The sequence below is a fragment of the Alligator mississippiensis genome, chromosome 9, assembly GCF_030867095.1.
Source record: "Alligator mississippiensis isolate rAllMis1 chromosome 9, rAllMis1, whole genome shotgun sequence".
NCBI lineage: Eukaryota > Metazoa > Chordata > Crocodylia > Alligatoridae > Alligator > Alligator mississippiensis.
This window is the reverse complement of record NC_081832.1, coordinates 29,983,729-29,999,084: the sequence shown is the minus strand read 5'-3', so window position 1 is coordinate 29,999,084 and position 15,356 is coordinate 29,983,729. Positions and strand designations below refer to the sequence as shown.

Below are 15,356 nucleotides of genomic sequence, written 5' to 3'. Positions count from 1 at the left end.
CTGCAAAGAAAGGGTCTAATGAATAATCGGCAAAATGCAAAGCTTAATGCAAATGACTGGCATTTATGCTGATACTGGGGAATTCTACTTTGGTGTCTCATGGCACATGCAAATCCCTAAGCCTATGTTTGGACATCCCCTCAGGTGCTAGACTGTCATCATCAATCTTAGGATGGAGCAATTAACAAGGCAATGAACAGCAGTATAACAACTACACCACCACAGACATTATTCCCATGTGCACACCCACAAACTGGCACAATGAAACTCAGGAACTCAGTCACCCCATATGTTCTTCACAGATTCACAGACACTAGGGACGGAAGGGACCTCTTAGCACAGGGCAGGGAGGAGAAGCAACCAGCCTTGACCAAGATTAAAATGCACTGTGTCTCTGTGCTTGTGAAGCCAGGGGGAGTTGTAGGGGAAACTAGTTATAGCATTTGTCTTAAAAACTAAAAGAAAATGTCCTGCACCCACAGTATTGAATTTCAATTTAAAAAAATCCCAGTTAACTAGACACCAGAGACATTGGTTCCTTTCAGTCAGCTTGTATAGAGGCTGGTGGGTTTCTGGTTGGTTCTTAGTCACCAGCATATGCTGTAATGTTAGGGCTGGAAATATCACTGGGAAATGTTGATTTTCAAAGCCACATGTAACGGAGCTATATTATAAATCAAGACAAACTCTGCATAGGCCTCAAACTGTTCTTTTTTAAGTGAAAGCTTAGTCTCCCCTACAAAGTGTGCCTGCAGACCATCATCAGGTTACACCCTGGCTAATGCCTCTGCCAGAAGCACCTCCAGTGTGGATGAAGTTATGAAGACAGGAGGGCATTTATGTTTGTGGAGATGGCATTACTGTCCCAACACAACCTTCTTCAATTTTCTATGTTGGTCTTAATTAGGGGGCTCTGCCAGCACAGCAGTGGCAGGGTTTTTGCAGCATAAATTAGGGGTGTTAAACTCATCTGGCCCCATGAACCAGATGAGTAATAGAGCTGTGCGAAGCTTTGGTCCCTGATTTGATTCGGTGGAGCTTTGACCCAATTCGGTGGCCGAATCTCTGAATCTGAATAGAATCAGAGGACCCTTTAATCTCTCCGAATCATATCAGAGCCCTCCGAATTGATTCAGAGAGATTCAGCGATTCAGACATAGACACAGCTTTAAATGTTTTTTCTACATACCTCTAGGTAGCAGGCAGCTTGTGAATGCTGTGACGTTGGGGTGCATGGAATGTCACACAGGAGCGCAGGGGGCTCCCCAGCGTGCCTGGCAGCAGACCCAGACGTGGACCAGAAGCACTTCCGGTCCACATCCGGGTCTGCCGGGGAGTGCACAGGGCCCCCTCCCCCCCACAGAGACTGGTGTATCCTGGGTCTGGGGGGGCACCCAGGGTCCCTCTGTGGCCAATCGCTGAGCTGGGGGGGGCGGGTGTAGTGGGGGGTGCCCAGGGCGCTCCCTGGCAGACCTGGAAGTGGACTTCCAGTCCACCTCCGGGTTTGCCGCTGAGCACACAGAGGGCCTCCCCCTCCTGTGGGACGCTCCATGCGCCCCAGCATCGCAGAGTTCACAAGCCACACTGGTATCATGAGGTATGTAGAAAAACATTTAAAGCTGTGTCTATGTCCAAATAGGCCCCACTACGTTGAATAGGGCCTGCTTCGAACACCCCTAATGAGTAACATAGGGCTGGTCCGTGAGTGGGTTTGAGCCCTTCATCTTCCCCACCCCACTATCAGATTCAGGGAACATGCCACATGCAACACCCATTCCAACTAGTCTGGGATCTGTAGTGCATGGGGGGCAGCACCAGGGGCCAACATGGATCTGCATGCTGTATCTTTGTGTACACAATCCCAAAGAACTATTTGCTTTGTTAGGGTTGACCATTATCTGACTACATCTCAAAAGTTCCCTTGATTGATCAACATAATATCAAAATATGCAGCACAGGATAACATAATGAAATAACTGCACCATTCTGTTGAATAGCCCATGTAATGCAAATCCCCAGTCTGAAATCCATTTAAGGTTGCTGCAGAACTAAGCACAAAACACATGAAGTTTTTTTTTCCTGTAGCCTCAGGGCTCCTGCAGTATCTAGCGTCCAAGAGACAACTCTTGTATTCTAATTTCTAATCTTTTTTATTGGAGGCACCTTTGTCAGTCACTGGCCTGGCTTTTTGTTGTTTTAAAGGGTTTTTCATCTGTTGGCACCTAGGAATGAGGTTGGTAATTGTGTGAACTGCACAGAGAACTGCTGAACCTGTGGCAAGCTGCATTCTGTTCTGAACGTGTATGCCCCCTTTCACGCCTTTTTTGCTGGTGCTGTCTCACTACAATGCCTTCTACCTGGGCTGGTTAGAATTCACTGAAGTGCAGGGAATGATGCAGGCCTGGACAAAGTGAAATGGCAAAGCAAGCCAAAACCTCACCTGATGTAGACACCAAAAATCCCCAACTCAGAGATGCATTCTGATATTTTCAAGGGAGAGTGGGCCCTCAACAAGTAATTCATCATTGGCTGAGGCTTGATCTTATCCATTAGGATATAGGAAGTTCTCTCTGGGCTGTCTTTAGTTTTCTCCAGAACTTGCTTGAGGTTTTCACCATAGAGATTGTTCCCTGATGCAAATAATTATCAATTTAAAACAAATCCCAACAGCTGCAAAAGCCATTTGATTCATTTCCACCTGAAGGCCCTGAAGAAGCCCTAAATAGAAAAGAATACAAACGTCCCCTGCTATACAAACACAGGTAGTTGTAAATATAATCCCCATACTGCAGATACGACATTGGTCTCCATAGAACTCCTGGTTACAACCCATGGTTTGGACTCAAGGGTCCCTCACTGTTGTGGTCCTAGAATCTCTCAGAGATTACCTAGTCGTAACTGCAGTCTTCAAAACCTATACTGACAAAGGCTCACAAGAGCACAGCAGGCACAGCGCTACCAAACAGGCCCTAACAGGTTTGAATGCTGAAAAATCCTGACACCTTCCAGGAAAAAATATTAAACATCTGTCTTTTCCTTGGCTCTCAACACCAACATGCTCCGGGAGGAAAAAGAAAGGGATGGAGAACCCCAGCTACTAAGCCACCAGAGGATGCTGAACAAGGACAGTAAAATGTTCCTTCTATTTGGAAAGGAAAAGGACATGAGAAAAAAAAAAAAAAAGATTTTCTGCAGCACCTCTCAGTAGTGCAACTCAAGACTTGTAGCTTGGAGGAGCAGGAGGTGTTGAAAAGAAACAACTATTCTAGCCACAGAGCATTACAGTGAGATGCCTTGGACAGACAAGGCTCAAGTACTCCCCTGAAAATACAAAACAAGTCCCCTAGTGAACAACAGGCTTTGGTCTCTGAAGTTAATGAAAAGTAACAGAAGTCAATACCTCCACCCTCTCGCTGAGGCTTCAGAACAAATCGGTCTGGATCAGCAATGGCCATGGCAATCATCTTATCCCCTTCTTTGTCCTAGAGGAAGCAAAAAGTAACAGTAGCAACATTTCAGCATATTTCCGTCTGCGTTTATATCTTTTCTAGCAAGCAGCAAGATAATCCACGTTCCTAAACTAAGCATAAACAGTAGCCCCACCTCTGCCATAAGCCAGAGAAAATGCTCTCTCTCTTGCTTGTAAAAATCTTAAGTTTTGATACCACCTTTGAGAGATGGATTTTCAAGTGTTTTCAGTATCCTACTCTTGTGGTCTAGTTGAAAAAACATGAAAAACAAACAAACAAACAAACAAAAAATCACACAAATTAAGAGCAGCTGTGATCAAAAAGCCAGGCACAGGACTGTTGCTTTACTCACAAACCAACTACTTACCATATCTAAAGCATAGAGGCCAGTAAAGGTTGCTCTCAGGCGAGCAACAGACTCTGTATTGTTGGGCAGCAGTCTTTCTAAGGTTCCAGGCTGGCTTAGCTCCTGCTGAACTTTTTTGGTCCCTGCAAGTTGGGTAGCAATGTCAGGACACTTGACTGCTTTGGAGCTTTCCATCAACAACCGTGCTTCCCAGTTCTAAGAGGTAAACAAAGCAACACTTACTTGATTTAATCTAAATTCCCTTGCCCCCCTTTAGTATTCAATTGCTAATAGTTAAAGTCTAGGTAGGAGCACCAGTGCACAGTAACCAACACATGGACTTCTAACTTTTGCTTCTGGGAACAGCACTAGCAAAAGAACACTAGCAAAGGCTGGCCATCCTCCATTGTCTAATGCTGTCTAACTTCCTCAGTTGACTGTTTGCATTTACACTCAAACAGCAGCTTTAGCAGCAACTCTGGCACTGGTCTGAAATACCTCATCACTAGGGATCCTGGTTTTCAGTTTAAAAATCCAAATATTTTTTATTAAAACCCCCAAAATCCACGTTTTCTGTGATTAAAATGAAGCACCACTATATATATAGGTATTAGGGCTGTGTGAAGCTTCGGTTTCCAATTCGATTCGGCAGAGATTCAGCCGAATTCGGTGGCCAAATCTCTGAATCTGAATCAAATCAGAGGACCCTTTAATCTCTCTGAATCAAATCCGAACCCTGCAAACCAATTCAGAGAGATTCGGTGATTTGGACATAGACACAGCTTTAAATGTTTTTTCTACGTACCTCTAGGTAGCAGGCGACTCATGAATGCTGTGATACTGGGGCACATGGAACCTCCCACAGGAGTGTGGGGGGTCCCCAGTGCACTCGGCAGCAGACCCGGAAGTGGAAGGGGGTGCATACATGGGAAAGGGTGTGTGGGGGCACAGACAACGCGTTGGGGGGTGGGGGGGGGAACATGTGCCTCCTCCTGATTTCTGCACCCACAATGGGATGCAGGCCTGCAGCCTGGCCGGACCAGCTCCAGGCAGGAGCAGCTTCCACAGCTCAGTGGTTGAGACCTGGAGTGGAAGGGAGCACAGCACCACCATGGCCAAGGTGAGGCATGGCAGCATGGCATTGTGCCTGCTGCTGTTGCTGGGCAGGCAGGGAGTCCCTCACCTTGCTGGCCATGGTGGTGTGGCGTAGTGCTCTTTCCTGTCCTGACTCCCACCCACTGGGCTGTGGAGGCAGCTCCTGCCCAGAACTGGTCCTGCCAGGCTAATGCTCCACACCCCACTATGAGTACAGAAATCTGAAGGAACGTGTCCCCCTCCACTCCCTCATATTGCCTGTCCCCCCGCTGAGTGACCTGTGCCCCATCATGTATCATGTGTGAACTCCCACCCACTTTCCTCCTCCCATAGACTTACCTGGAGGGAGCTTATCTGGCTGCCACATGTATTTGTGTGTGCATATGCACGTGGTGCACCCTGTGGCCTGCTCTTCCCAGCCCCAAGCAGCCCCTTGCAAGCTGGAAGTCTGCCAGCTTGCAAGGTAAAGCCTGTGGTTTCTTGGGTTTTTCTCCTTTAAAGAAAATCACCTTTTTCTGTGGCAAACGAAAAACCCGGATCCCTGTTCATCTCCTGCAACCTCTCAAGTAAAGCTAACCTGAATTTTAGATCAAGTATTTTTTCAACATAGGCCCAAGTTAATACTCCAGGTCACACACTGTCTCTAATTAAAGGGTTAGCTCTGTCCAACAAAAAGCGTAGGTTTCTATTGCATGTTATCTTCAGCTTAGTAAAAGCACTGAACTGTTCTTATGAAGGCAATGACAGTTTGCAGCAGGAAGTTTTCTGGAGAATCCTGGTTCCACTTCTTGGATACCCCGCAAATCTGAGTTACCCAAATGTCAGGGGGGCGCTAAGTTCTGATCATCAGGAGATTTTCAATGCAAGTAACAGACTTGGGGATATGAACAATTCCCATTCAGGGTGACAGTTTTGGACACTTGAGGTAACACTGCATTTTGCACTGCACTGCATTTCCCCTGCATTTTACATTTGCATGTGCTTTTTTAAAAAAAGCACATGCAAAAGCAGTCAGTACTCACCTGTTTATTGTAGTTCTTTGGCACATAACCTTCTCTGTAGTACACCACAGCAACCTCCTGGCCATCTCTAAAACAGAAACCAAAAGATTATGCCATCCTCCTCCAGTCTCTGGGCTACTTACAAGGGATGGCTCTCCCAACAGTGAGACCGAATGTCAGTTAAGAACTAAACAGGCAGAAGTAGCTTTGTGTAATGACTGGCTAGTGGAACAGGTAATGGATGACTGAATGAAGATGAACAGGCAAGACTTTTCATAGTCCAAAAGAGCAGCTGTAGGACTTGCTATCTTTATGCATCAAACCACTGGCAATTTTAGAAGTGAGGCATTCAGGCTAAGCAACTCCAAAAGCATTACCCAATTTTTTCATGTTTTTCTAGGCAGGTAGCCCTGCAGGCACCTCCTATCCCAGTGCTCAGGTTACTGGCCCTCCTGTTTGCTGCTGTACTGCATCCCTATGGCAAGTGCAGCAATTGCTATGTGCATTGCTGACCTCAAGAAAATACTACCTCTAATTTGAATGTGAGCACGGTTCTGTACTCCTTGAGAAAGCACACATTGCCCGAATACCCACCCTATTGAAATCATGTCCAAATTCAGCAATTGACATTGATTTTACCCAGAGCCTTTTTGTTTTTTACCCCAGAGCCACCCATCCTAGCCTTCAAACAAGCACCAAACCCCACTAACCTCATCACCAGAAGCAAACTTCCTACAGCCCAGAACACACCAAATGGATCCAGACCATGCCATGACAAGAAATGCAAAACCTGTCAACACATCTTCACCACCCTCACAACTATTACACCCCACAACAGAGCCATCGGCATTCCTGCATCTTGCAGCTGCACCTCCAGAAATGTAATACATCTCATCCAATGCATCAAATGCCCTGATGGAAAATACATAGGAGAGACCAAACAACAACTCTGCACCAGAATGAACGCACACCGGAAATCTATCAAAGACAAGAATACCCAATTACCAGTTGGGGCACATTTCTCGCAAGAAAACCACTCTCTCTCCAATCTCTCAGTCCTGATCCTCAAAGGAAACTTACACAACACTTCCCAGAGACAAACCTATGAACTCCACTTCATCAACCTCCTGGATACTAAAAATCATGGACTAAATATAGACACTGGATTTATGACACATTATAACCTGACTGACATCTGACTCCCCAGGTTCCTTTCCACTATTCATCCCACTTCTCTCCCCCTCACCCAGCCTGTCTCTCACCCACTGACTCAATTAATATCTTCACTGACTGCCTATCTTGTATAAATACCAACCTAGCCTCTAGCTTCTTTACTTTTCATTCCATCCAAGAAGAGCACACACCAACTGCAGAAACTTCCTCAGACCAACAAAGGGTTTTTAAACCTGAAAGCTTGCTTAATTTTTTTTTCCTCAATGTCACAGAGCACTGAGGTGCCCTGCTCCTAGAGGGCAGAAACTGCTAGAGGAAAAGCTCTGGCAGTGCATAGGGAGCCCTAGCAGGGAATAGGAGCCCACCTATGGGTTGCCAGGGCAACTGGAGGGAGCAAATGACCCACACCTGCCAGCGGTCAGCTGCCTGTAGGAGGCAGAGGCTGGCTCTTATAAAGCCCAGGGCTGAAACCAGGCTGGCAGTTCCCTGCCAGCAACCAGAGAGGCAGGAGCTCCCAGAGTAGGGATGTGAGACGCAGCGAGACCCGCAGGTACTGCTTGAGCAGAGTTATGGATGGCAGCTCTAGGGCGTTTGTGCAACGTGGTTTAGCCAGGCGGCTTTACATTATGTTATAGCCAGGAGGCTCGAGTTTCTGTAGCATTTTGTTGTTTATTAAACTGGTGGTTTGGGTGAGGCTATAAGGGGTTGGAGGAGGCCTCATCGGGGACTCACAATGGAGTGTGAGAAACCCGGCGCCAGTGAGGGCGCAGTATCCTCAAAGGGGCCTCACAGCGGAGTGTGAGGACCCCAGCGCCAGTGAGGGCGCAGCGTACTTAGGGGGAACCCACAGCAGCATGGGGGCCCTGGTGCCAGTGAGGGCGCAGCTTACAGGATGCTTAGACCCCAGCCCCAGAGAGGGGGCATTTGAGAAGCCCCAGTGCGGGTGTAGCAAGCCCCAGGTGGGGCACTATTGAGAAGCCCCAGCGCGGGCATGGCGAGCCCCAGAAAGGAGGCGACATTATTAGAAAAGCCCAAGATGCTCCTGGCGAGCCCCGGAGAAGGGAGCGCCTTATTGAGAAGCCCAAGTTGGGCCTGGTGAGCCCCAGAAAGGGGGCGATATTATTGGAAAGCCCAAGTTGGGCCTGGCGAGCCCCAGAAAGGGGGCGATATTATTGGAAAGCCCAAGTTGGGCCTGGCGAGCCCCAGAAAGGGGGCGATATTATTGGAAAGCCCAAGTTGGGCCTGGCGAGCCCAGAGACGGGAGCACCTCATTGAGAAGCCCTAGGGTGGGCCTGGCAAGCCCCAGAGAAGGGGGCAGCACTTGAGCAGGCCCCAGAGAGAGGGTCACTGTACAGAGAAGGCCCCGAGTGGGCACAGAGAGCCCCAGGATAACAGAGAAGGCCCGGGACACGGGCATGAGTACAGAGAGAGAGACAGACCGACGTCGATTCCAACTGCGAGGCTTGGGACGTGGTATCGGGGGTGGTTGGAGCCACGCATAGCCCATAAGGCTAGGGTGCCCGGGAAGCACCCATCATGCAGAGAGACCCCCGGTGAGTCCGGGAAAACACGGGGACGGAGGTCCCAACTAACCGTGCCCAAGGAGACGTAAGGCAGCCTCCCATCCAATTCAAACCATCAAAGATGTGGCGGGCGAGAATCAGAGGGTGCTCTTGGGCCAACTTGGCACGGAAGAGGGGGCCTTAAGGAGATCACGGCCCTCCTGTAGGACCGCACCGTGACACTCAACTGTTTAAGTTGGTCTAATAAAAGATATCAGATTCACCCAAAGAACCTTGTCTGCCTAAAAGAAATGCAGGCATTCTGTTAGTATCTGCCTTTCCCAAGAATTTCCAATTAAAAGTCCAGGGAACTAGATGTGAAAGGAAATATCAACATTTAAAACTGGTGAAAAATATTAATAAAACTACATAGCTAAGCTCTGGGGCATGCCTGCCTTCTTGCATGGCTGGGTCTAGGAGCCGTCTCAATTTGTTTTAACAACACTAATAAGCACACTGTTTGAGATGTACGGATTTCATACTATGGCTTCAATTGTTTGAACTGGGCCAGGATGCATGGAGATGAAAAAACAGAGTTCAGTAGAATGAATGAAATGCTAGCGATCTATAAAAGGAATATAGCAAAGAACCACACTGCTTCTTACATGGGCACAAATAACTATACAAAAAAGGTTTCTCAGCAATTCCTGGTAGCACTTAGATTGATGGTAAAACAGAAAAATCATGCTGTGGTACTCTGTGAAATAGTTAAGGTTTTTTACAAATGCATATAAGCAAACTTAGCAGGGCAAACCTGAAGGGCTCTCAAGGCTGTGGTTCAAAAGAGAGAGCTTATACTTCTATAGGTGACAAAGCTATTTATACATGTAAAAAACACCCAACACTAATAAACATTACTTTCAGTTCTAAGAAAATCAAGCTCTGGGATTTCTTTAAAAGGAATGGTACATTTGAAAAAAAAATGCAGAAGCTATTATACCTTAGAGAGAAACAAAAATGTCAACAACTTTGACTGGAAGTGCCCATTTTCAGGACATGCGTAAGAAAAACACAGTTCACATTTCTCTCCTTCATCGAGCTAGGTTCCGCATTTTGTACTCCGCTAATGGGACCTTGACATGTACTTACATGAATAATCTCCTGTCTTCGTTCAAAGATGCCCTTTCAAAAACATCTTTAAACCGTCTCCGGATCACCTGGACATTCCTTTTAAGAGAATTAACAGAGTCTTTGAACTTAATATAATGACAGCAAACTCACAGTCACAAATGAAGTCAACTTCCCTAATGGTGCCTAAGAGGAAATGGGTATAACTCGAACCTGCCAGTTCTTTTTCACTTGTGTTTTCTAAATTATTTACCTTTAATTCCTACAGAACTGAAGGACTGGGCACAAAGCAGAGTAATGAAGTTAACCATATATGATTCCATAGTCTCATGATCCCAAGACTATTCCCTCATTCCAGACCATTCTATTGACCTACATAGAACACTGCAGATCAAGAAACATAAAGGAGTTCCCAGCTGCTTTTTTCCGAATTTTATAGCACTGTATGAGTAGCAGGATTCCTCTGACAAGTCACTGCAAAAGATATGAGCAGTGAGTAGAGGCGCCTATGGGATCGGCACTGATAAAAGGGGAAATGACATTCTCGGCTTTTTATAATGTTTACTGATAATTATGCCTTTTGGCCAGGGCCCTGCAAACCTGGGCTCCCTTTCCTTCATGGGTCTGGATCCCTCAGATGCCTGGGTTCCCTTGGGAAACGGTGGGGTTCCCCTTGCAGATGGGCAGCATTCTAGTCTGCAAGAGGTCCTACTTGGGGCTGCCAGGAGCAAGACGTTACATGCATATGTAAGGCTCCACACATGCATGTAACCAAGAATAAAGCTGGGCAGTGGGAAGAGCATCTCCCTGTAGGTAAATCTATGGAGGAGAAGGGGCATGGGGGAGGGAAGGAGTGTGGTAGCGCAGATCAAGGCTGCTACAGTGAGGGAGGGAACGGGGCAGGGGCTAGGGGCACTGCCCAGCCAGGGTGGTGCATGGGACGTGGGGCCAGGAGCAGGACAGAGCCCCAGGCGGCTCCCCCTCAGTGTGCACACCTCTCTGGGGGAGGCATAGGGGGCATATGTCCCACCAGGTTTGTGCACAGGGCAGATCCAGACTTCTCACTGGGGCTTTGGGCTCTCCGCTCTGCTGCCTTTCCCTCGGGAGCCCTGCACTGGCTGCCGGCTCAGCAACAATGAGGGCAGTTAGGTGTACCCTCCACTGCCGGGCAGGCAGGGGGTGCACAGCTAGCATGGAGCTCCCAGGGCAAAGGCAGTAGGGCAGAGAGCCCTGAACCCACAGTGGGCAGTCTGCATCCAACCTTGCCCCACTTGGCCCTACTCCGCTTAGAATTGTGTCTATGCCTCAAAATGATGGTGGTGACGCTTGAACTAAAGCTCATTTGATGAGCTTTAGTTCAAACATCGCCACCACCACCATTTTAAGCACTGGGATGTTGATATATATGATGCAGGAGGCTGCTAGAGTGCTTAAAAAAAAAAAAAAAAAAAAGGAGAAAAGGTTAAATAAATCAGTTATTGGATCAGCATCGGTCAATATGGTTGGTTAATAATCGGCTATTGGTATCGGCCAAGAAAATTTTTATCGGTGCATCCCTAGCAGTGAGCTGTCTTTCAAACCACAAAAGAGAGGTTGTGTGGGAGGGTTACACCCAAGCCTAATGAGTCCTGAATAGAATGTGCAGCTCCAATATCCAGTGGCCAAAATGTGGAAGACTATAAATAGGAGTAAACCTCAACATCCTCTGTCTGTTCTCCAAACCACAAGCCTAAATGATCCAGGACACAGGTGGCTAAACAACCTGGGTTGTTACCACTCAGTTCTAAACTACTGAAGATGATACTGGGAAGAGAGAAAAAGATTTTTTGTTTCTTATGTGACTGATATTTTAGAACTGGTTAACTTCATTCCACTGTCATTAGCTAGTCTTGAAGACTCATTCCATGTAGCTGGGAATTCTCCTTTCCTACTCTGGCACTACAGTCGCCCAGAAAACTGTGGCATTATATTTCATGAACGTGTAATTTTATCTTTCATATTATTTGCTGCTACTTCGGTGGGAGCCTTTATATCAAGGAGAAAAATACTGTGCCAACCTTTCTTTTTATCTATCTGATGTGTTCAAATCTATTAAAAATGTAACAGCATTCTAAAAAGGATATTTATGGATAGACAAAAAGATATTAAGCAAACACCAATAAAGGACTAAAATGGAAACCTCTTATCAAAACGCAACTACAGAGCAATGAAGGGAACTGACAGAAGTGAACCAATGTGCATTCTATAGGCAACTTGAGCCATTAGCAGAAGAACCAAACTTTGAGGAACTCCAAAGAATAACTTGAGAAGGAAGGAAGAGCAGGCATGAGTACAGAGTGGGTACTGCCTGTAACTTTGCTCTCTACAGCCAGTTCTAAGCTCAAAAAAAATACTGAGAAAAAACTGCTGCAGATGTAGTAGACCTTTACAAGGCTTATTGTTTTCTAAGAATGATAGAACCAGGCACGATGAGGACAGCTTATACCACTGAAAATACAGCTAAATATTTTTGAAAATAAAGATACCGAGGCAGCAAGGGTGAATAACGAGTTGAGAAGTTTTTGTAAGGAACTTCAGGAAGTCCATGAAAAACCAAGTACAGCAAACATAATGAAATACCAACTACTTCACATAGCTACAAGAATGGAACCACAGCCACACATCTATTATAAGTTTATCTTATGAGGTTGAACCCTGTGGTTAAGCAAGTAGAAGACAGAGAGAATAGGAAAAATATGCACTTGACATAAGGGCTTGGAGCACTCTGTAAGCATGGCCAAAGACTTCTAGGTTCTATACAGACAGGCAATGAATGACAAGTAAATGCAATATCGATCTTATTAATGGGAGATGAAACAAAAGTTTTAACTGAAAAAAATCTGAAAGAATATCATTCTGTGAAGTTAAACAGTCACCTGTTCCACAGCTCATTCTCTACACAGCGTTGATCAAAAATATTCCTTTGGATATCTTCAACCAGGAACATCACCACAGCCCTGAAACAAACACCCAAGAACTTCATTAGAACCTACGAGACTCAGCCTATACTCCATACTTCAAACCTCTCTCTATATTTTTATGTAAATTCACCTTGGTGGGTTATGCTGCTTGCAAGCCCTGCGAGCAGATGTTCTCTGCCATTTTTTAGCTGTTTCTAAGGAAAAAAAAGTGTGATGGAAGGACAGTGCCAGCTGCCATGTTCCTACTAGAATAGTATTTTTCCCCAGCACGAATGGCAAAGATAGTAAGAAAAGAGGACAGCTATAAGAAGTTTTATAGCACCCTGAGTGTTCCAGTAGCCATTCTACATCATACCCCTTTCTTGTGCTTGTGAGCATCTGAATATCACTTTACATAAAGCAGTGTATAACACCCAAACCATTGGCCCCATGTTCTGAAAAATGGGAGTTTCTCCTTCTAAGATGGTAGCAGACTGATAGAAATACAGCATTTAAAGTGTGTTGAGTGCATCAAACAGACCTCTTTTAAGACAGGATGTCAAACATAGGGTCCGCTGGCCAAATCTAGCACATGGAACTATGTTATCTGGCCTGTGCCGTTCCTAGAGGGGCTGAGAATTCAAGGGGCAGGGCCTGCTGCTGAACCATGGAGTATGGAGCCCTACTGAGGAAGCAAGTTGCCAGTGAGGGGTTAGGGGGATGCAATGGCTGCATTAATTCCTGCTGTTCCCTGACACCACAGAAACCACCAGAGGTAGGTTTGGATTCAGCTCCCAAGGAGCACTGCAATCCAGGTTTAGCCCCTAAGGAGATGAGTCTGACATCCCTGTTTTAAGGGACAAAGAAATAAAGACTTGTGCTCTATACAGCTCAGGGATTCACAGCCACATAGCTTCTTGCAGTGTAAGGAGTGACCTAGAAACTACTATGCAAAGCCCAAGCAAAAGTGAATGTTATGTGACGAATGCCCATCTGCAATGATAAGGAGGAGACAGTCTTAGATAAAGGAGGCTTGAAAACAAAAGCAGAATCAGAGTACTGGGTCAAAGAGCTCATTAAAATACTAAAAATCACGCCCCTAGGTGGGGAAAAAGTATGCTAATGAAACATGCATGTATGTAAATGAGATACATAGCTAAAACACAGGTATAGAGACATGCTCAGTAAAGAACTCCTTGCGTCACTCCTTTATAACCAATTAGCAAACAAGGATGCTTATGAAGGTCCAAAACCCCTGTATAAAAGATGCTTAGAATTAGAAATCTGTGTGCTTGTTATGTGAAATTATTCCGCTTGCACCTTTTATTGCTAGCAATAAATCTTCTTTATACTTTCACCCCTGGTATCTTTATTGGCCTTTGCATACCGGGCACGATCCCAGATTTGAGCTGGGGCTCAACAGCAGGGTCCTCCCTCTCTTACCTGTCTGAGCCATAGAGCTCCCAAGCTTTGGCAATGCCCATTGCAAGTCCTTTGGCTGGATTGTTATACATTAATGTTGAAGCTTCCTTTGTTTTTCCCAAAATATTCAACACATGCCTATGGCAAAAGAGAGAAATAATAATAAATTGGCAAACTCAGTTTACTGTGTTGACCCCAGACTTGTAAGGCATTAATTCTGAGAGTCAGTGGAGACTGAGGAGATACAACAGGTTGTCTGTATGGAGCAGATGCACCACTGAGACCTCCTCCTTGGCTAAATAAAGAGCCACTTTGCTGAAGTGTTCCATGTAGCATGTTACAAAGTTGCCCTTACCGATGCACTGCAGTAGTTCTTGAGGTAAGGCCTGCGAAGCTTGCAGCAATGGTATTTATTTCAACTTGCTTCAGTGCTGGAGAGCCTTCTTCACCATGGTCAAACATATAATCTGAACGATTTATTCCTAAAATCAATGACTGCATGAGAAGGAAAATGAAATGCAAAATCCAGCAGACTGACATTCTCCCACACTCCTGACCAGCACAGTAAGACTTTTTTTTACCAATAGCTACAGGTCACAGACAGATCAGTCAATTTACTGAGGTAAAATGCCAACTGAGATCAAGTTGGGTTCTGTCCACATGAACACAGCAGGTTAGGGCTGTACAATTCATGTCCCTTTTTCATAAGCATCTCATGACAAGAGAATACTGATGTAGCTATGGCATAAAATAAACTTCTATATGGGAAAGCCACAAAGTGCTACAGCTGACAAAGTGGCACTACACTAGAAGCCATTTCTTGGGGGGGTTTGAGACTCTCAGCGTATGCCATCATCACCATACTCTACCATACATGGGTAAACTGTTTCCATTAAAAACACCCTATATACTTATATGCCTGATTGCTCAAAGGGACTGTGGCAGAGAACCCTGCAGGTAGTTGCACTCCCAATCAGGGGTCACATGGCCATCAGGAGGCCACCTGATTGCAGAAGAGGCCTCAGTTGCTGGCAATAAGAGCAGGCCTGAGCAGGGGAGCCAGCAATTTGCTGCAAACAGCTGGAGTGGGAACATTGCCTGGATGGAGCTGCCGCTCACATAGTATCTTGGAGGTACAGGGCAGGAACTATGGGGATGGCAGGAGGTTCCTGGCCCTGGGTTAAGACCTAAAACTACACCCTGCTAGGGATGGATGGTGTGGTGGGGCTGCCTGTGGCAGGGTGGTCCCCAGGAAATGGTACATCAGTTGCCTCCCTAGT

The 15,356-nt window shown here is 46.1% G+C and overlaps 1 protein-coding gene across 4 annotated transcripts in view; it reads right to left on the bottom strand.

Annotated features, from left to right (window-relative positions):
• GSS (glutathione synthetase) overlaps positions 1 to 15,356 on the bottom strand; it is a 39,384-nt gene that overhangs the window by 13,617 nt on the left and 10,411 nt on the right. For 2 of the 4 annotated variants that reach the window (XM_019499280.2, XM_006262091.4), the window contains exons 5-12: positions 14,432 to 14,571; positions 14,098 to 14,214; positions 12,631 to 12,711; positions 9,737 to 9,814; positions 5,934 to 6,000; positions 3,838 to 4,032; positions 3,401 to 3,482; positions 2,441 to 2,630 (exon numbers count right to left, since the gene is read on the bottom strand). In XM_019499280.2, the coding sequence (XP_019354825.1) occupies positions 2,441 to 2,630; positions 3,401 to 3,482; positions 3,838 to 4,032; positions 5,934 to 6,000; positions 9,737 to 9,814; positions 12,631 to 12,711; positions 14,098 to 14,214; positions 14,432 to 14,571 (950 nt within the window). The remainder of the gene's footprint in view (positions 1 to 2,440; positions 2,631 to 3,400; positions 3,483 to 3,837; positions 4,033 to 5,933; positions 6,001 to 9,736; positions 9,815 to 12,630; positions 12,712 to 14,097; positions 14,215 to 14,431; positions 14,572 to 15,356) is intronic. The other 2 variants (XR_002094048.2, XM_019499281.2) reach the window with 2 other exon arrangements.